The 21,879-nt window shown below is 44.2% G+C and overlaps 1 protein-coding gene and 1 long non-coding RNA gene across 4 annotated transcripts; both read left to right on the top strand.

Annotated features, from left to right (window-relative positions):
• Positions 1 to 2,482: 2,482 nt before the first annotated feature.
• On the top strand, positions 2,483 to 4,638 carry LOC125527662 (uncharacterized). Of its 3 annotated transcripts, none has more exons than XR_007292213.2 (4): positions 2,483 to 2,739; positions 2,841 to 3,993; positions 4,092 to 4,175; positions 4,260 to 4,638. It is a non-coding gene; the product is annotated as an uncharacterized LOC125527662 (long non-coding RNA). The 3 variants fall into 3 exon arrangements; XR_007292214.2 differs by having other exon boundaries at positions 2,484 to 2,739; positions 2,841 to 3,079; positions 3,929 to 3,993; positions 4,092 to 4,638; XR_007292212.2 differs by having other exon boundaries at positions 4,092 to 4,638.
• A 2,645-nt stretch (positions 4,639 to 7,283) lies between these two features.
• Positions 7,284 to 8,550, top strand: LOC125544746 (putative serine acetyltransferase 1). Its single transcript, XM_048708492.2, has one exon. The coding sequence runs from the start codon at positions 7,429 to 7,431 to the stop codon at positions 8,338 to 8,340; it is 912 nt and encodes a 303-aa protein (XP_048564449.1). The 5' UTR covers positions 7,284 to 7,428; the 3' UTR covers positions 8,341 to 8,550.
• Positions 8,551 to 21,879: the final 13,329 nt, after the last annotated feature.

Raw genomic sequence — 21,879 nt, 5'->3', positions numbered from 1 at the left:
CCTCCATCGCGTCCCGCCTGGACCCCCGCCGCTGCGGCCGGGGCAGCTCCCCCGTCCGGCCTCCTCCCCATCCTGGAGTTGACGGTTGATGGGTCCAGGTCGCTCATGCCTCCGGTGACTCCTGGGCGAGAGGACTCTCTGTAGTTCGGTGGCGCTCGTGGTGCAACTCGGTGGCAATGCAGCTCGGTGGCGCTCGTGCGTGCAGTGCGTTCGGTGAGTGCATGCGTTTCGGTGCATCTCGTGTTGACCCCGACCACCATCCTCCATCGCCGTCCGTCTCATGCTGCCCCTCTTGACCGCGCGCCCCTGGATCCGGGCAACCAGGCCTGCGCACCATGCCACGCGCGGCCCGCTGGACTTCGACCGCTGGGGGTGTGGTGGTGGTGGGCTGCAACTTCATCTCCCTTATGCTCGCAGGTGCCGCCATGGGCATCTCAATCTTGTCTCCCATCACCGGCATTCAGTTGAGGATAGGGCGCTGCCGGCTTGCAGTTCGCTTGGTTCCCCACGCTGTGGTGCGGTGCGTCACTGTCGTTCTATTGCACTTTGGGACCTTTTTCTTCAGATTTTGCTTGTCTGCAGTTCGCCTATGATCTTGGTGCGGTGCCGTGGATGTGCCAGCGGCCGCTCTCTGTGTGGTTGGCCACGCTGTCCTTTGCAGATCGCTGGAGTGAGAGAGGAGGTGCTCTACATGGCGTGTTGCAGTTCCTGGTGCCACTCCAATGCAGCTCGGTTTGTGCAAAAAAGTGGAGTTCTTTTTTTGTTGTTCCTCGTCATTGTAATTTGTGTGTGTTTGTACTATGGATTAAAAAGAGGATCACTGTAGTTCGTTCGCCCTGGCTCGTAGTCCAGATATGTACAGATCGCAGCTCTCTCGGAAACATTCATTGAAGAAAACAACAACAAAATTGTTTAGGTGCAGCTCACTTGTTTCATTGCCGCAGTGATCTTCTCTCTCCCAGTGGTTCACTATGTTGCCGAGTGCAAAAACAAATTGGAAAAGTTGATTCTTTTTAATGCAGCTCACTCTGTTGTTGTGTGCAGTAGAAAGAATATTGAAAAAAGAAAAATTGATGCAGTGCACTCACCTCGTCCCTGCAGTACCAACGCTCGACACGAAGTGCACTCCACCACGTTTGGAAAAATTTACGTCCCACAAAAAAAAAACCATGCAGTGCACTTGCCCATCTAATGACGTGCGGTATTCCGTCTGAAGCAGTGCATTCTTCTTTCCTCGTCCGAGAAAAAATACGTCTAAACAAAAAGAAACCATGCAGTGCCCTTGACCATCTAATGAAGTGCGGTATTTCGTTTGAAGCAGTGCGTTCTTCTGTCCGATGCAGTAAATATGACGATTTTGGTCTCGCGAAGAACAGAGTGTCCGCTTTTCGGTAAAATCGAAACTGCTCTTAAACCGTAAAGTATTAGAGAGAGTGTTCTACATGAAAAAGTTGCGTCTCGTCGATATCTTTCCAACAGCGTATGATTTGAATTATTCTGACCAGCCGTTCGTAAAAATTTCACGAAAAAACAGCCGCTGCCTCTCGAAGTCAGCCGCACGATTTTCAAAATTAACTAAAATCTGTAAGGAATCTTAAAACTATTTCAACATATGAAAGTTGCGCCTTGTCCGTAGCTTTCCGACGGCGTATCATATGTCTCGTTTCGACAAACGGTTAGAAAACTGGAGCAAAAACAGTACTGAAAATTTCAAAAAATTTGAAAAACAAAGTTCCGTGATTTAGTAAATTTGAAACTGCTCTTAAACCGTAATGAATTGGAGAAAGATTTATATATGAAAAAGATGCGCCTCGACGATATCTATCCAACGGTGTATCATTTGCTTTATTCCAACAAGCGGTTTAGAAAAAAACACGAAAAAACGCTCGCTGCCACTCGTCATCCGCCGCACTATTTTCAAAACTGCTCTTAAACCATGTGGAATCTCGAAAAGTGTTCAACATGTCGAAGTTGCGCCTAATCCATAGCTTTTCAATGGTATATTACATGCCTCATTCCGATAAACGGTTAAAAAATTAGAGCGAAAACAGTACTGAAAAAATAACGCGTGCAGTTTTTTCCGACAAGAAGTTCACTAGTCTCTATTGCAGTGCTCGTCGTCAAAATGATGCAGTGCGCTTCTGTTGAGCGTGCAGTGCCGAAGTGGTGTGCAGAATAGTTATTCTGCTAATATTAGCAGAATAGACCGTAGTTTGAAATATATATATAGCATTAACACAAGACATGCCAAGTTTGAAATATCAATACATAGCAAGTTTGACATAGCAACATAGCAAAATACAACAGCAAACTAGATACTAGTAGAGGGACGCGGCGATTCGGTGCTCAGGCTCATCTGCACCTGATATCCAGGGCGTTGGCTGATGCGTTGGGATTGGGAAAAGAAGGACAGACGCGTCAGAGCTGGTTCCACCGAAAAGTAAAATACAGTCCTTATACGAGTCCTTATACGGGCGTGCGCAGTGGTGGGTGTGGGCCTAGTTCGTAGATGGCGTGGGCTGTGTCCGTTACGGCAGTGTGCTGAGCCTAGGAACAGAACGTCGTCTTGAGAGCTGAGCCGTTCGTTCGTTAGTACGGGAAGTGGATGAGAAACCAAGCCGTGTAGTTACTCATATCTCGCCGGGAGTTTGATTTGAAACGGCGCGGCTGATTCTACCGGCGACGAGCCCATGGAGGCCAACGGATTGGAGTTCCTGCTAGATTTGATCAACTTGTGCGGTACAGGCTCTTCACTGTCGTCGATGCCGTTTTTATTCTAATTTGGATCATAGTTTCGTCACGATTTTGACCACGGTGATATACTTTCTGAGTTGCTCCAGTTCCAGGTTCTCCCTTCATGAGGAGTTTACCGATAACCTGGAGCATCCAGATCCGGTGCCCCCTGCTGTGCTGCCGCGATTTCGGAGAGAATCAGGTCGTAGTGGAGGAATGGAACTGTGCGTGAGGCTGCGCCCAAGTGGTCGGCAGCCTAGCCTGCAGAGAAGTGGAACACTTCGCCTGTGCAGTCAGAGCAGTCCCCCGGGAAGGTGAATCCGGCCCGAGCACCAGGATAGAAGAGGTGATGAACTGTTGATAATTTTCACTACTGATTTGCATTAGTAGTTGAGAAAAATTTGCTGGGGCTACGTGCGTATAAATTTAATTGTTTAGATGTTTCAATTACAACATCTGTCGCTCATCTATGGTTGTGAAATTTTGCTTTTGGTTTTTCATTCCTTTTTGTGTGGGTGAGTCTCCAGCAATGGATTTTTGGTGTAGTCTTAAGCAAACTGAGTTAGCTGTTCATTCGTTACAGGCTGCAGCTGGGCAGTGCTGATGTAAATGTTAAATCACTTAAGCAAATGTTTACAACTCATTGACGGTTCCTGATTCAGTTAAATTAAATGCTGATGCACATCAATTTATCAGCACAAACATTTTTTGGGGACTGTTTTGTCCAGACATATGGTTCTCATTTCCAATAAAATTTCGCGAAAATTGCATATCTTTCAGTAGGCATAAGAATATTTGTATTTCGGTCAAAATTGCATTGGGGCAAAATATTTAAGTAAACGTGAATTTTAGCAGATTTAAATAGAACACAAATTTCATCCAACTCTGGTTATATTTCAGTCAAAGTGAAGTCAGATTTTTTTTCACTCGGCCAAACTGAACCGAAATGACAATGCGGTTGATTTCAGTGATGGCCCAATTCTGATCGCAATCAAGAAAATGAGCTGTGATAAAACATTCCATAGATCCAAAGTACATTATGGTCAACTGTATTCCCTCGTCACAGAATATCATTAGTGGATTCTTAAGGATTGCGACTTCTTTTAGTTATCTTTATTATTATTCTTTGTTGCGATGGCTGCTACTGTGCATGATACTTTTCTTAAAACACTTGGTTCTTGGGTTGATCCATTAGGATGATGGTGCAGCAGCCATTGTACTTAAGAACTTAAAGGCTGATCTCGGCAAATATGCAACGAGGTAAATCCACATTGTGAACTGATAACCAAACAGTCAGTCTTTTACTTCCAATTCTCTGTTGGCAATCTCACAGATATGAATTATGTCAATTCTCTTAGGTTATCAGAATGATTGCTGATATGTCTGAAGATCAAACATGCATTGCCACCTGGGATGTGCCTGAAACAGTTGAAGGGAAAATGGTCTGTGTCCATTGCATCTCTTGTGCTAAATAGCCTATCCTAGAGTAATTCAGGTTAATATTAGTTTGATGTTGTTCCAAACAGGTTTGCCTATTCCTGTGACAAAATTGATGTGTGCATGGGACTTGTCCCTTAACAAAATTGATGTGCAAATCCCAGCAGGTTCCAATCAAGTTAACGGCTTTTCTTCTGGTACTTTGATGGCTTGATTAATTAGGAGGATCGATGCCTGAAAACAGGAGTTCATGTGGCAGAACAAAGAAGCAGAGATGAAGAAGTGTCAAGAGAAAGGAACTCACATGAGAAATTCTGAATCTTCAAGGCTCGTTTCATGTATTTCATATTTTGAACTGTTGAAGATGTTATTGTACTTTTTGGCTGTTAATATGTGTTTAGAATAATTATTCACAGTAAATTCTGTGTTTAGAATAACTGTTGAAGATGATACATGGGATTCAGCTTCTATGCCTAGAATAAGTATTCACAGTAAAATCTGGATGTGCATAGCACATAGCAGCTAGTATGCAAAGTTGATCATGGTGCTACTGCAGGGGCTTGCACTGTTTTGTTCTCCGCTGATCATATCAGCTTGTAAAATCTATACAGTATAGTGGCCTTTTCTGACAGGTGTTCAGTTTATAAAAAAGTTGGCCAACAAAATTATTCTGTAGCACGCCTAAACATCTGTTGCTGGAACTCTTACCAGCTAGAGTGCATAGCAGCGGGCAGTTAGTTGCATAGCAAGAATTATTTTACACAAAGCAGTCCGCATGGCACAGCAGGCAGGCAGATGAACTAGCGGACGCGGACGTTGCTAATCCTGCAATTAGCGCTTGCGGATGGTGCGGAAGATGGCGGAGGCGCTGCAGACTTGTCCACTAGCACCCTGAATCGCAAATTTGAAACAGTCAATCAAAAAATTCGCAGACGAGCCAACGAAAAGTGTGATTAAGCTTGAGATAAGAATGAGAGCTTCGATTGGACACTAGGGCGGCAGGGATGACGGGAATGGGGGAGTGGTGTTAGGGGTCCGAGAGGATAAGGACGGCCATGGAGACGACCTCCGTCGAAGCAGCATGGCTCAGGCCGGCACAGAACTAAACCCAGGCCGTGTCCACCGTGACGAGCCGTCTATGCGCTGCCAACGCGGCCTGCTATAAATGAGGCCATGGCCCACCTGAGTTTTTACGTGAATACGCTGTGCATACGGCTAAGAATACAACTTTATGCACAGATCCACATGCTACCGAACGGAAGAGATATCGGGATCAGCTGAGCTCGGGCTCAGTTTCGAATTTTCGCTAGTAGAGCCCTAAAAAAACTAGATACTAGTAAATATAGAGGGGATGCCGCACTTCACCACTTCCTCGACGGTCGCGTCCCCTTGGAGTCTCTAGAGCGGTGGTTGTAGTACTCAACATAAGCGTCGGAGGCCGGAAGGGAGTCGCGAGTTGTTGTTTGTTGTCGGGCGAAGGAGAAGTGTATCCCAACCAGACCCGATGGCGTAGACCTGCTCCTTTGAGAGGTGACCGGCTCCTGCCGCGGCGGACACCTTTTGCTTGGCGAGTCGCTCAAACTCGTCGACGTCATTTTTGTTGCGGCAGCGACAGGCGTCCATTCCCGCCGAGGCAAGGGAGCAGCAAATGACGTCGCGGTGGAGGTCATCGCTGGAGTCGGCGGGCGGAAGCGGCTCGGGCGTGGATCAGCAGCCGGATCGGCTGGAGTTGAATGCGTCGCCCTATGTGTTGCACAGCGAGCGGCCAGTGCCCCTGACTTGGGTAGCTATGGCCATGACCGCGTGCTCGGTGGTGCTGGCACGAGCACCCAACGCCACCCGAGAGGAGCAGGGGATGGAGGTGTGGTGTGCAGGCATGAGCTCAGGGGTGTTCCTGCCCCTTCGGGCCAGTAGAGAGGCCGCAGAGCTTGTGCTCCCACCCATGCTCATCCGTGGCCGATGGAGGGCAATGCGAAGGGCGATCTTCTTGTTGTTCGAGGCAGAGGAGTTGGATTCTTCCTTGAGGAGCGTCTCCGAGTTGACGGTGTCAGACTCATTTTCAGATCTGCTGTCGAAGTTGAACATGATGACACTAGGAGGGGAAGGGACGAAGAGGAAAGAGGACGAGGAGGTGACGGGAGGAGACGACACTGGAGCGGTGCAATCAAGAATGTGGATTGTGGACTAGGGGTTGGTTCGGAGTGAGATATATGTGGGGTCGAACTGGACCAGCCTAGGCCAGTACGACGTGGCAATCACATTCAGGCGCCTCCAAAATTGCCGTATATCCACCCCGTTATGTGGATGGGCATGGGGTGCCAATCAACTCGAACATTTAGGCAACATAGAAGGGCGGGTTGACTAGCAAATTTGTTACCGGACAATGACCGAACAGTCCACTCAAACGTTTAGGGGAGTCTGAAGAGCCTGATTGTAAATGCTCTTACCTCGCCGACTATTTCCCTCTCCGCTTAGGGAAATAAATTGGGACACCTTTATTGAAAAAAAAATGGGACACGGCATGGCTCGTGGTCGAGCATGAGATGTCGCATAAAATGTGCATCTCAAGGTCCAATGCTGGTGGGTCATGCTTGGAGCGCTCGTGTAGGGGCGTAGCAACAAAGATTTTACCATGGATGTATATTTTTAACATTGGGACAACAAAAATAATAATGGACATGACCACGAGTCGAAGATGCTTTTGCAACAAGGGGCTGTTGCAATTGCAACTAGACTCTGTTGCAAAAGTGATATTGACAGCCACAAACCAAAAATGCTTCTACAACATGGGTCATTTTAAGATTGCAATAAGGTTCTTGTTGGAGTGAGAAAAACAGAGAATAGAAATGCAGATATAATCGCACAGAGATTAGACAGCCGGATCTCATGACGGGACCGATCTTTTTTTTCAATAGATAAGCCGGCCGACGCGTAACACTCATTTTTTATTTGCGGAGAAGTCAGCGCCACCGTGTGTACGCCAGTCGCCACCCACACCCAGTCGTGTCGCCTTCGCTTGCTCTCGGCAACTCGGGCTCGCGCTCTTCGTGTCGTGTGTACCACCTTAGGTTGGGCCCCGGTCGGAGATAAGTTCCCATTCCATTGGCTGCTGGCTGCCTGGTCCACCACCCTGGACGTGGCTGTGCTCGCCCCGCCCCCGCGCCTATACATCCGTTCCGCCGACGGCACCCAAGACTCACCGCGCCCTCACAAGCCAACGGCCCAGACGCCATCGACGCGACGACGGCGACGACGACGATGACAGCGGGTCAGCCCCTCCGCGCCGACCCCCAGCAGCGCCGCCACAGCCCGCCGGCCCTCCACCCCGCCGTCGTGCCGTCCTACCCGCCCCCGGAGTCCGACAACGACGAGTCCTGGGTCTGGTCCCAGATCAAGGCCGAGGCGCGCCGCGACGCCGACGCCGAGCCGGCGCTCGCCTCCTTCCTCTACGCCACCGTGCTCTCCCACCCGTCCCTCGAGCGCTCCCTCTCCTTCCACCTCGCCAACAAGCTCTGCTCCTCCACCCTCCTCTCCACGCTCCTCTACGACCTCTTCGTCGGCTCCCTCGCCGCGCACCCCACCATCCGCGCCGCCGCCGTCGCCGACCTCCTTGCCGTGCGCTCCCGGGACCCCGCCTGCGCCGGCTTCTCCCACTGCCTCCTCAACTACAAGGGCTTCCTCGCCGTCCAGGCCCACCGCGTCGCGCACGTGCTCTGGGCGCAGAACCGCCGCGCCCTCGCGCTCGCGCTCCAGTCCCGGGTCGCCGAGGTCTTCGCCGTCGACATCCACCCGGCCGCCGCCATCGGCAAGGGCGTCCTCCTGGACCACGCCACCGGCGTCGTCATCGGCGAGACGGCCGTCGTCGGCGACAACGTCTCCATCCTCCACCACGTGACGCTGGGCGGGACCGGCAAGGCGGTGGGCGACCGGCACCCCAAGATCGGGGACGGCGTTCTGATTGGCGCCGGGGCGACGATCCTGGGCAACGTGCTGATTGGCGCCGGGGCCAAGATCGGTGCCGGGTCGGTGGTGCTCATCGATGTGCCGCCGAGGAGCACCGCGGTGGGGAACCCCGCGAGGCTGATCGGCGGGAAGAAGGGGGACGACATGCCTGGGGAGTCCATGGACCATACCTCCTTCATACAGCAGTGGTCAGACTACACCATTTGAGGCATTGAGCAGAGCAAGATGCCACTGTCCTCCTCTGTAACCCGCAATACTAATGCCCAGTCACGTCCCTTTCTTTCGAATAGTGAACTGGTGCTAGTCTTTCTTACTGTAAGATCTGTCTCCGATGAGGAGAATGCAGCCCCGGCAAATGTACTGAACTGGAAGTTTACCCTGTAACAGTAATTTAAGAGATGCAATGGTTATTACTCAGGTTGCATCCTCGAGGGCTTTGTAATACTCGCATACATAATTTTGACGACATAGTTGCTGTTGGTACTTGGTACAAATCAAATTGCTCATCTCCATCCTCCACAATGTACTGAAAGTTCTTTCTGCAATTCCAAATTCCAAAGAGAAGGTGAGAACTTATGTACCTGCTTGTCTCCCTCAATATTATTTAATCGATTGCAATTTTTTGTTGGTAGCTTACCAAGCTGGCCGTTGGCTGCCTGGTCTCTCAATATATATTGAATCCTGATAAGTGTCACACGTCGGCTATGAGCACATGGCAACTTCGATCGTTTTAGACGGCAAGTTTAGTGACGCGAGGATGACAACTTTAGTTGCAAAGCATGCCAACTTTCGTACTTTAGTTTATTTTTGACAGAAACTTGCCGTTTGTCACTGAAAATTGTCATCCTTGCGTGGCTGAAATTGCAATAGAAAAACGTTAGGTCCGCAGTGTCACGCATCTGATATGTGGCACTTCTCATTAAGGTATATTTTCAGAAGTGTCGTTTTCTTTGGAGAAATTGGAAACACCAAAGTCTCCACACAGGATGTGCGAAATAAAACAGATCAGGCATGAGATATACTTCAAAGAAAACTAGCAGCTAGTAGGTGGTAAACACTATAGCAGCACATTGTTTTAATTGTTTATAATAGAAAAAGCACATGGTTTTAGTTAATCCTGTGGGTGATTGGTACGGGATCCTTGAGTGTTGACACGAAGTGCTAGGTTTTATATGCCTCCTGTATCGGTTCGTATGGTCTGTGTAGTGTATGGAAAAATTCATGGATGTTTTTTCTGTAGACTGTTTCGTATGAATTTTGATTCAGTGTAACTTCATTAAATTTCTTTCATTTCTCTAGGATTCAACGTATCCTGACGTCTGATCTCCTATGTACTTATTTCCTATTCTTTTTGTCTTTGAAATCTTGCGAATCATAAGACTCTCGACCTCGGTGACTCTATTTCCGGGGAGAAGCAAGCACCTTCTGTTTAAAACTGTTTTTGTAACACCTAGTGCATACAGCTTGATGAGATTTAAAACTGTTTCTGTAACACCAAGTAACACCGCAAGGTGAATTTTGCATGAAAAAAATGCTGTAAAGTACTTGATGAGATGATCGAGAGGCGCCAAGTTGCCCGGCTCTCATCAGCCCCAGCTTCAGTATTCCGATAAGATGGACAGTGTTGATGATATTGGCGTTGGCCGATGGTGACATGAAATGTTTTCTAAAAACAGAGAATAATGACCATTGATAGTGGCAATGAATTTCCTGCATGCGTTGCAGTATTCTCTTGAGTTGCTGCAATTGCGCCCCTTGAAGCTTACCCGCAGACATGTTACTTTCGGCGGAGCTGTGATTGTATTTGCCTGACTTTGACAATTCGATCGCACGGGCACCCATCGGATTGTGCCAAAGCAATTCGTCGAGGACGACATGATATTCTTTGAGATCGACTTGTGCTCGCATTTTTCCACAAAAATGGAAAAGGAATTGTGCTCACATTATTGGTGGACCTCGTGTTAATCTAGAGATCTATCTCTAGAATGCCACCGTTTTCGTAAAAAGAACTACAAATATAGTAGTATATCTTTTGGTCGCCCGAGCACCAAGAAAAACAACATTTCTCTACGTTAACACAGCATCCTTTGGATGTTGTTTCATTTGCAGCTTTACTCCGTCAGGTAATGGCCCCTTTTCCCGCAAAAAAAAAGGTAATGGCCCTTCGCTTTGGGGAATGAAAACTTTCTATTAGTAGCAGTTAATAGAAATTACCAATTTTCTGATTATTAACCTAGAAATAAATCATGACCATAACAGCAGCAGTATTTATCTCATACTAATATGCTTAAACATGCCAGAGAGAGTACTAGACATAGAATTGGCATATCTATGAACATGCTAAGTACTGCAAACACATAAGCCATTAAACAGGGATGAATTGATCATACCTTCCAGTCGTCCACGTCAAAGCCGCGACGGCGACTGGCAGCTGCATGCAGCGGTGTTCTTGCGGCCTTCTTCTCTGTGGCGTCGGAGTTGTCACCCGTGGCGTAGGTGGGGAGGTCGAGGACGTAGTCTAAGTAGTGTCCGAAGACAACCGGAGGCAAGCAGTCGTGGCGAGATGCTATGCAAAAACCTAACACCCTTGCCCCAACGTAGGATCATAAAAAACAGGGTTTTGGAGGCCTGCTTCCTCGTACAGTTGTGCACGCGGTCGACGTGATGGGATCGCCAGAAGCAGCACAACAACAAGAGAAATGAATAATGATGGTGGGTTGTGATGGAGGAGGCGAAACATATACGATCTCTGAAGGCTAGGGTTACTACCGCCTCCAATATATATGATGTCAAGTAAGGAGACGTGAAGCTAGGCCCATGCGAGACCGGTTAAATTAAACACGCACCTAGATCTCGGAGGCACCTGTATTTTTAGTGGAGTCCGGTTAAATTAAACACACACCTAGAGCAAAGAGCTACACTTCTCGACAACTGAACAAATGTACAATGCTTTGAATTGTCAGTTTTCGAAAAGAAAGATTCACCAATTGTTTTACTTATACTAGCCCGTTGAAGGCTAACCCACGTGTGGAGCATATTAGTGATCTTATTAGAGATTACCCTATCTCATAGACTGTGACCATCACTCGGGCGTCTTCCAAATATAGCTATGTAGGATAGCATTTCCTCTTATACAAGTCTCAAAATGCATTAAGATGAAAGTCAACCTATCATATAGTGAGCAGTGCATATCAAATGGAGTGCGTTAGTAAAGTTACTCTCCTCCAATGAGTAGCTTGTTTTCCCAGGTCCTACTTCATGGGATCTCTGATCATACCCATCACTCTCGATGCATATTCTATCACAACACATGATTGTTGGGGAACGTTGTAACGCCCTCGATGCGGCTATATCTCCCACATGTCGAAGCATGACTTAGAGGCATAACCACATTGAAAGCAATGTCGCAAGTGAGGTAATCTTCAGACAACCCATGTAATACATAAGGGAAAAAGATACATCGTTGGCTTACAATCGCCACTTCACACAATTACATGAATAAAGCATTACATCATCCAAATACACTCAAGGTCCGACTATGGAACCAAAATAAACGAAGACTACCCCAAATGCTACACAGATCCCCGATCGACCCCAACTGGGCTCCTCTACTGATCAACTGGAAAACGAAACAACATGACAAACGAGATCTTCATCGAGCTCCTCCTTTGAGCTTGGTTGCGTCATCTGCACGGTTCAACGGCACCTGCAAGCTGATTTTGGAAGTATTTGTGAGTCACGGGGACTCAGCAATCTCACACCCTCGCGATCAAGACTATTTAAGCTTATAGGTAGGGTAAAAGGAAGTTTTGTGATAAGATAATTGGTAACGAGCAACAAGTAACAAAAGTAAATAAAGTGCAGCAAAGTGGTCCAATCCTTTTTGTAGCAAAGGACAAGCCTGGACAAACTCTTATATGATGTAAAGCGCTCCCGAGGACACATGGGAATATCGTCAAGCTAGGTTTCATCACGTTCATATGATCCGCGTTCGGTACTTTGATAATTTGGTATGTGGGTGGACCGGTGCTTGGGTACTGCCCTTACTTGGACAAGTATCCCACTTATGATTAACCTCTATTGCAAGCATCCGCAACTACAACAAAAGTATTAAGGCAAACCTAACCATAGCATGAAACATATGGATCCAAATCAGCCCCTTACGAAGCAACGCATAAACTAGGGTTTAAGCTTCTGTCACTCTAGCAACCCATCATCTACTTATTACTTCCCAATGCCTTCCTCTAGGCCCCAATAGTGGTGAAGTGTCATGTAGTCGACGTTCACATAACACCACTAGAGGAGAGACAACATACATCTCATCAAAATATCGAACGAATACCAAATTCACATGACTACTAATAGCAAGACCTCTCCCATGTCCTCAGGAACAAATGTAACTACTCACAAAGCATATTCATGTTCATAATCAGAGGGGTATTAATATGCATAAAGGATCTGAACATATGATCTTCCACCGAATAAACCAACTAGCATAAACTACAAGGAGTAATCAACACTACTAGCAACCCACAAATACCAATCCCAGACTTGGAGACAAGAATTGGATAGAAGAGATGAACTAGGGTTTGAGATGAGATGGTGCTGGTGAAGATGTTGATGGAGATTGCCCTCTCCTGATGAGAGGAGCGTTGGTGATGACGATGGCGATGATTTCCCCCTCCCGGAGGGAAGTTTCCCTGGCAGAACAGCTCCGCTGGAGCCCTAGATTGGTTCCGCCAAGGTTCCGCCTTGTGGCGGCGGAGTCTTGTCCAGAAAGATGGCTTATGATTTTTTTCCTCATCGAAAGACTCCATATAGCAGAAGATGGTCATTGGAGGGCCACCAGGGGGCCCACGAGGTAGGGGGCGCGCCCAGGGGGGTAGGGCGCGCCCCCCACCCTCGTGGGCAGGGTGTGGCTCCCCTGGTGAACTTCTTGCGCTCAGTATTTTTTATATATTCCGAAAATGTCTTTCGTGAAGTTTCAGGACTTTTGGAGCTGTGCAGAATAGGTCTCTAATATTTGCTCCTTTTCCAGCCCAGAATCCCAGCTGCCGGCATTCTCCCTCTTTATGTAAACCTTGTAAAATAAGAGAGAATAGGCATAAGTATTGTGACATAATGTTTAATAACAGCCCATAATGCAATAAATATCGATATAAAAGCATGATGCAAAATGGACGTATCAACTCCCACAAGCTTAGACCTCGCTTGTCCTCAAGCGAAAGCCGAAATCAAAAAATATGTCCACATGTTTAGAGATAGTGGTGTCGATAAAAATAAAATACGGACATGAGGGCATCATGATCATTCTTAGAACAACAACTTATATAATTCTTGTCATATGATCTCTTATGCTAGAGTAACAATTCAATCACAATTTCAAGTATGAATCATAAACTTCATTGAAAACTAACAAACTATAATCTCAGTCACTGGAGCAATTGGAATTTATCATAACATAGGAAAGAGTCAATATAAGAGCTTTTCAGCAAGTCCACATACTCAACTATCATATAGTCTTTCACAATTGCTAACAGTCACGCAATACTTATGGGTATGGAGTTTTAATCGGACACAGAGAAAGATAGGGGCTTATAGTTTTGCCTCCCAACATTTTACCTCAAGGGTAATGTCAACAATAATAGTTCATGAAAACTCACATCCAGTTAGCCATATATACCAGGATCTTTCCAACATGTTGTGCTTGCCAAAAGATAAAATGTAAAAAGGAAGGGTGGAGATCACCATGACTCTTATTACAAGGTAGGAGATAAAATTAAAAGATAGGCCCTTCGCAGAGGGAAGCAGAGGTTGTCATGCGCTTTTATGGTTGGATGCACAAGGTCTTAATGTGAAAGAACGTCACTTTATATTGCCACTTGTGATATGGACCTTTATTATGCATTCTGTCGCTTTTATTTCTTCCATATCACACGATCGTATAAAGCTTATTTCCTCCCACAGTAGTAAGTCATACATATTTAGAGAGCAATTTTTATTGCTTGCACCGATGACAACTTACTTGGAGGATCTTACTCAATCCATAGGTAGGTATGGTGGACTCTCATGGCAAAACTGGGTTTATGGATATTTGGAAGCACAAGTAGTATCTCTACTTGGTGCAAAGAATTGGCTAGCATGAGGGGTAAAGGCAAGATCAATCATGTCGGATGATCCATGACAATATAATTTATCTCAGATGCAAGAAAACATAACCCATTACGCTGTCTTCCTTGTCCAACGTCAACTCTTTAGCATGTCATATTTTAATGAGTGCTCACAATCATAAAAGATGTCCAAGATAGTATATTTATATGTGAAGACCTCTCTTTCTTTATTACTTCCTATTAATTGCAACGATGACCAAAACTATGGTTGTCAACTCTCAACAGCTTTTATTCATCATACTTTTTCTATGTGAGCTCATTACTCTCCATAAGATCCATATGATCTCTTTTATTTATTTCTCTTTTCTTTTATTCACTCAAGATCATGGCAAAACAATCGAGCCCTTGACTCAACACTAATCTTTATTATATATAGCTCACGGACTCGATTACATAGAAGGATCATACAACAAAACTCACAACTAGATCATACTAAAAACTTTATGCTACTAGATCAAGATATTATCAAAAGGGTCGAACTAAGAAAAATGGTAAAGATAAAAGTTGTGGTGATACGATACCGGGGCACTCCCCCAAGCTTGGCAGTTGCCAAGGGGAGTGCCCATACCATGTGATTATGTCTCCTTTGTTGGTGAAGAAGATGGTGGTTTTGTTGATGGCGTAGGTTTGTCGTCCTTCTTCCAAGGCATAGGCTCACCATCATAGAAGGATGATCGAGTCTCCTGAAACCTCAAATCTGCAGCCATACTCATCCTCTTGAATCTATATTCATACTCACAGTTTTGATTTTGCAGGTCATAGATCTGGGCTTGGAGGTGCTCGATTTTCTCATGAAGCTTGAAGATGGCCTCCCCAATGTCCTTGACGTCCAGCTTGTGGTTATTGGTGAACTCCATGATCATAATGTGATTGGAATCGAGTCCACGCTCCACCATCTCCTGACACTTGAAAACTTCTTGCTCCAATGCTTCGAGCCTTGCCTCCGTGCTTTCGGTCTTCCTTGGTCCCTCAACATCGCGGATGTGCAACAACCCCTCACGCATCTCAATGGTTTGAGGGTGTTGCAGCACTTCCACGAGGTAGGGCTTGATGACCTTCTCGAAGAACTGGTCCTTGGGGGCACTTGAAGACGACATGACGACCTGGATCTGTCAGAAAAACAGCTCGAAACAAAGACAAGAGATTTTTGCGTGATACTGTGGTCAAAACCTTCGGGAGATTATATAATGAATTTTTACCGTCCAAAATACATGTCGTGTAAGAAAACGGAGTCCAGAGAGCACACGAGGTTCCCACGAGGTAGGGGGCGCGCCCTCCACCCTCGTGGAGCCCTCGTGTCCTTCCTGGACTGCTTCTTATTTTTCTATTTTTCTAAATATTCCAAAACAGAAGAAAATTGCCATTAGAACTGTTTTGGAGTAGGTTTACTTACCGTACCACATACCTATTCCTTTTCGGAGTCTGAAATGTTCCGGAAAGTGTCCCTTATGTATTCCTCCGGGGTTACGGTTTCAATAACATTGGTTTCAACATTTATAGGATTACCTGAGATATAATGTTTAATTCTTTGACCATTCACCACCTTCGGATTTGTGCCTTCGAAGTTGTTGATTTTTATGGCACCGGAACGATAGACCTCCTCGATAACGTAAGGACCTTCCCATTTAGAGAGAAGTTTTCCTGCAAAAAATCTTAAACGAGAGTTGTATAACAATACACAATCACCTACATTAAACTCACGCTTTTGTATCCTTTTGTCATGCCATCTTTTAACCTTTTCTTTAAACAATTTGGCATTCTCATAGGCTTGGGTTCTCCATTCATCAAGTGAGATAATGTCAAATAACCTTTTCTCACCGGCAAGTTTGAAATCATAATTGAGCTCGCCCAATAAGCCTTATGTTCTAGTTCGAGAGGTAAGTGACATGCTTTTCCATAAACCATTTTATACAGAGACATACCCATAGGATTTTTATATGCAGTTCTATAGGCCCATAATGCATCATCAAGTTTCTTGGAACAATTCTTTCTAGATCTATTAACAGTCTTTTGCAAAATTAATTTGAGTTCTCTATTACTCAATTCTACTTGACCACTAGACTATGGGTGATAAGGAGATGCAATTCTATGATTAACATCATATTTAGCAAGCATTCTACGGAAAGCACCATGAATAAAATGTGAACCACCATTAGTCATTAAGTATCTAGGGACTCCAAACCTTGGAAAAATAACTTCTTTAAGCATCTTAACAGAGGTGTTATGATCAGCACTACTAGTTGGAATAGCGTCTACCCATATAATCAAAGCCCCAAACATCAAATGGTTCAATAACAAGTGAATAATTCATAGGCATTTCTTGACGTCTACTAATATTACCAATTCTTTGACATTCATCACAAGATAAGACAAACTTACGAGCATCCTTGAAGAGAGTAGGCCAATAAAAACCGGATTGCAATACCTTATGTGCAGTTCTATCTCCAGCATGGTGTCCTCCATAAGCCTCGGAATGACACTTGCGTAGGATCTGTTCCTGTTCATGCTCAGGTACACAACGTCTAATAACACCATCTACTCCTTCTTTATAAAGATGTGGGTCATCCCAAAAGTAATGCCTCAAATCATAGAAAACCTTTTTCTTTTGTTGGTATGTGAAACTAGGTGGTATAAATTTAGCAACAATATAATTAGCATAATCAGCATACCATGGAGTAGTACGAGAAGCATTTATGACATTTAATTGTTCATCAGGAAAGCTATCATCAATAGGTAGTGGGTCATCAAGCACATTTTCTAACCTAGACAAGTTGTCTGCAACGGGGTTCTCAGCTCCCTTTCTATCAACAATATGCAAATCAAATTCTTGTAGCAGGAGAACCCATCTAATAAGTCTAGGTTTAGCATCTTTCTTTTCCATAAGGTATTTAATAGCAGCATGATCAGTGTGAATAGTTACTTTAGAATCAACAATATAAGGTCTGAACTTATCACAAGCAAATACAACTGCTAAGAATTCTTTTTCAGTAGTAGCATAATTTCTCTGAGCATTGTCTAGAGTTTTACTAGCATATTGAATAACATTTAATTTCTTATCAACTCTTTGCCCTAGAATAGCACCTACATCATAATCACTAGAATCACACATAATTTCAAAGGGTAAATTCCAATCAGGTGGCTGAACAATAGGTGCAAAGATCAATGCTTTCTTAAGTATTTCAAATGCTTCTACGCAATCATCATAAAAAACAAATGGTATATCTTTTTGTAATAAATTAGTCAGAGGCCGAGAAATTTTTGAGAAGTCCTTAATGAACCTCCTATAAAAACCGGCATGACCAAGGAAACTTCTTATACCTTTGATGTCCTTGGGACATGGCATCTTTTCAATAGCATCAACCTTGGCTTTATCAACTTCAATACCTCTTTTAGAAACTTTATGCCCTAAGAAAATACCTTCATTAACCATAAAGTGGCACTTCTCCCAATTCAAGAAAAGGTTAGTTTCTTCACATCTCTGCAAAACTCGATCAAGGTTGCTTAAGCAATCATCAAAAGAGGATCCATAGACGGAGAAATCGTCCATGAAAACCTCACAAATCTTTTCACAAAAGTCAGAGAATATAGCCATCATGAATCTTTGGAAGGTAGCAGGTGCATTACATAAACCAAAAGGCATATGTCTATAAGCAAAAGTACCGAACGGGCAAGTAAAAGTGGTCTTAGATTGATCATCAGCTGACACAGGTATTTGAGAGAAACCAGAATAACCATCTAGAAAGCAAAATGTATGTTTGGATAATCTTTCTAGCATTTGATCGATAAAAGGTAAGGGGTAACGATCTTTTTTAGTAGCCTTATTTAATTTGCAGAAATCAATTACCATCCTATAACTTGTAATAATTCTTTGCGGAATCAATTCATCTTTATCATTAGGAACGATAGTAATACCTCCCTTTTTAGGGACACAATGGACAGGACTTACCCACTGACTATCAGCAACGGGATAAATTATACCTGCCTCAAGGAGCTTTAGTATTTCCTTTCTTACCACTTCTTTCATCTTAGGATTCAGCCGTCGTTGGTGATCACGAACTGGTTTGGCATCTTTCTCCAAATTTATTTTGTGTTGACATAGTGTGGGACTAATGCCCTTAAGATCATCGAGAGTATATCCAATAGCAGCACGGTGCTTCTTAAGAGTTTTCAATAGTCTCTCTTCTTCATGCTCTGAAAGGTTAGCACTAATAATAATAGGATATATTTTTTTCTCATCAAGATAAGCATATTTAAGAGTATCAGGTAACGGTTTGATCTCAAACACGGGATCACCCTTGGGTGGAGGAGGATACCCTAGGATTTCAACATGCAAATTGTGTTTCAGGATGGGTTCCTGTTTAAAGAATACTTCATCTATTTCCCTTCTTTCATTCATAAACATATCATTTTCATGGTCTAGCAAATATTGTTCTAAAGGATCACTAGGAGGCACGACAATAGAAGCAAGACCAATAATTTCATCTTTACTAGGCAATTCCTCTTCACGGTGTTGTCTACGAAATTTAGAGAAATTAAATTCATGAGACATATCACCTAAACCAATAGTAACAACATCCTTTTTGCAATCTATCTTAGCGTTAACTATGTTCAAGAAGGGTCTACCAAAAATAATGGGACAAAAGCTATCTTGTGGGGAGCCAAGAACAAGAAAATCAGCAGGATATTTAGTTTTCCCACACAAGACTTCAACATCTCTAACAATTCCCATTGGTGAAATAGTATCTCTATTGGCAAGTTTAATTGTGACATCAATATCTTCTAACTCAGCGGGTGCAATGTCATGCATAATTTCTTTTATAAGTCAAAAGGTATAGCACTAGCACTCGCACCCATATCACATAAGCCATGATAACAATGATCTCCTATTTTAACAGAAATAGCAGGCATGGCTACAAAATATCTAGGTTTATCTTTAGCACAAGGTTTAGCTATTCTAGCAGTCTCATCACGGAAATGAATAACATGCCCATCAATATTATCAGACAAGAGATCTTTAACAATAGCAATATTAGGTTCAACTTTAATTTGCTCAGGAGGTGTATAGGTTCTAATATTGCTTTTACGAACCACAGTTGAAGCTTTAGCATGATCTTTTATCCTAACAGGAAAAGGTGGTTTCCCAACATAAGCAGTAGGAACAATAGGATCATTATAAGTGACAGTCTTTTCTTCAACTTTAATAGGTGCATCTACTTTTACTTCTATGGGAGGATGATATTTAAACCACTTCTCCCTAGGGAGATCAACATGAGTAGCAAAAGATTCACAGAAAGAAGCTACTATCTCAGAGTCAAGTCCATATTTAGTGCTAAATTTACGGAAAACATCAGTATCCATAAAAGATTTAACACAATCAAACTTAGGTGTCATACCTGACTCCTTACCTTCGTCAAGGTCCCAATCTTCAGAGTTGCGTTTAATTCTTTCCAATAAATCCCATTTTAATTCAATAGTCTTCATCATAAAAGAGCCATCACAAGAAGTATCAAGCATGGTGCGATCATTATCAGAAAGCCGAGCATATAAATTTTGAATAATTATTTCTCTTGAGAGCTCATGATTGGGGCATGAATATAACATTGATTTAAGCCTCCCCCAAGCTTGAGCGATGCTTTCTCCTTCGCGAGGCCAAAAATTATATATATAATTGCGATCACGATGAACAAGATGCATAGGATAAAACTTCTGATGAAATTCCAATTTCAATCGTTTGTAGTTCCATGATCCCATATCATCACATAGCCTATACCATGTCAATGCATATCCCTTCAAATATAAAGGGAAGACCTTCTTCTTAATAACATCCTCGGGCACACCTGCAAGCTTAAATAATCCACAAACTTCATCCACATATATTAGGTGCTCATCGGGATGCATTGTTCCGTCTCCTGCAAAAGGATTAGCTAGCAGCTTTTCTATCATACCCGAAGGAATCTCAAAGTAGACATTTTCATTTTCTGTAGGTTCATTAGGTTGAGGAGCAACTCTTTGCTCTACTGGTCGGGGTGAAGATACCCCGAACAAGCCCCTCAGAGGATTACTTTCCATAGTAACAAGTGACAGTAAATTTCAGCACACTATATAATTTTTTCCTTACCAAATTCCACCTACCAAAGGCGCTTCACTCCCCGGCAACAACGCCAGAAAAGAGTCTTGATGACCCACAAGTATAGGGGATCTATCGTAGTCCTTTCGATAAGTAAGAGTGTCGAACCCAACGAGGAGCAGAAGGAAATGATAAGCGGTTTTCAGCAAGGTATTCTCTACAAGCACTGAAATTATAGGTAACAGATAGTTTTGTGATAAGATAATTGGTAATGAGCAACAAGTAACAAAAGTAAATAAAGTGCAGCAAAGTGGCCCAATACTTTTTGTAGCAAAGGACAAGCCTGGACAAACTCTTATATGATGTAAAGCGCTCCCGAGGACACATGGGAATATCGTCAAGCTAGGTTTCATCACGTTCATATGATTCACGTTCGGTACTTTGATAATTTGGTATGTGGGTGGATCGGTGCTTGGGTACTGCCCTTAATTGGACAAGTATCCCACTTATGATTAACCTCTATTGCAAGCATCCGCAATTACAACAAAAGTATTAAGGCAAACCTAACCATAGCATGAAACATATGGATCCAAATCAGCCCCTTACGAAGCAACGCATAAACTAGGGTTTAAGCTTCTGTCACTCTAGCAACCCATCATCTACTTATTTCTTCCCAATGCCTTCCTCTAGGCCCAAATAGTGGTGAAGTGTCATGTAGTCGATGTTCACATAACACCACTAGAGGAGAGACAACATACATCTCATCAAAATATCGAACGAATACCAAATTCACATGACTACTAATAGCAAGACTTCTCCCATGTCCTCAGGAATAAATGTAACTACTCACAAAGCATATTCATGTTCATAATCAGAGGGGTATTAATATGCATAAAGGATCTGGACATATGATCTTCCACCGAATAAACCAACTAGCATCAACTACAAGGAGTAATCAACACTACTAGCAACCCACAGGTACCAATCCCAGACTTGGAGACAAGAATGGGATACAAGAGATGAATTAGGGTTTGAGATGAGATGGTGCTGGTGAAGATGTTGATGGAGATTGCCCTCTCCCGATGAGAGGAGCGTTGGTGATGACAATGGCGATGATTTCCCCCTCCTAGAGGGAAGTTTCCCTGGCAGAACAGCTCCGCCGGAGCCCTAGATTGGTTCCGCCAAGGTTCCGCCTCGTGGCGGCGGAGTCTCATCCGGAAAGATGGCTTATGATTTTTTCCTCATCGAAAGACTCCATATAGAAAAAGATGGTCATCGGAGGGCCACCAAGGGGCCCATGAGGTAGGGGGGCGCGCCCAGGGGGTAGGGGGCGCCCCCACCCTCGTGGGCAGGGTGTGGCCCCCCTGGTGAACTTCTTGCACTCAGTATTTTTTATATATTCTGAAAATGACTTCCGTGAAGTTTCAGGACTTTTGGAGCTGTGCAGAATAGGTCTCTAATATTTGCTCCTTTTCCAGCCCAGAATCCCAGCTACTGGCATTCTCCCTC

The sequence above is a fragment of the Triticum urartu genome, chromosome 3A (assembly GCF_056163025.1).
Source record: "Triticum urartu cultivar PI428250 chromosome 3A, HENAU_Tu73, whole genome shotgun sequence".
In the NCBI taxonomy this organism is placed as follows: Eukaryota; Viridiplantae; Streptophyta; class Magnoliopsida; order Poales; family Poaceae; genus Triticum; species Triticum urartu.
The sequence above is the reverse complement of the archived record's forward strand: the minus strand, read 5'-3'. Positions and strand labels throughout refer to the sequence as shown.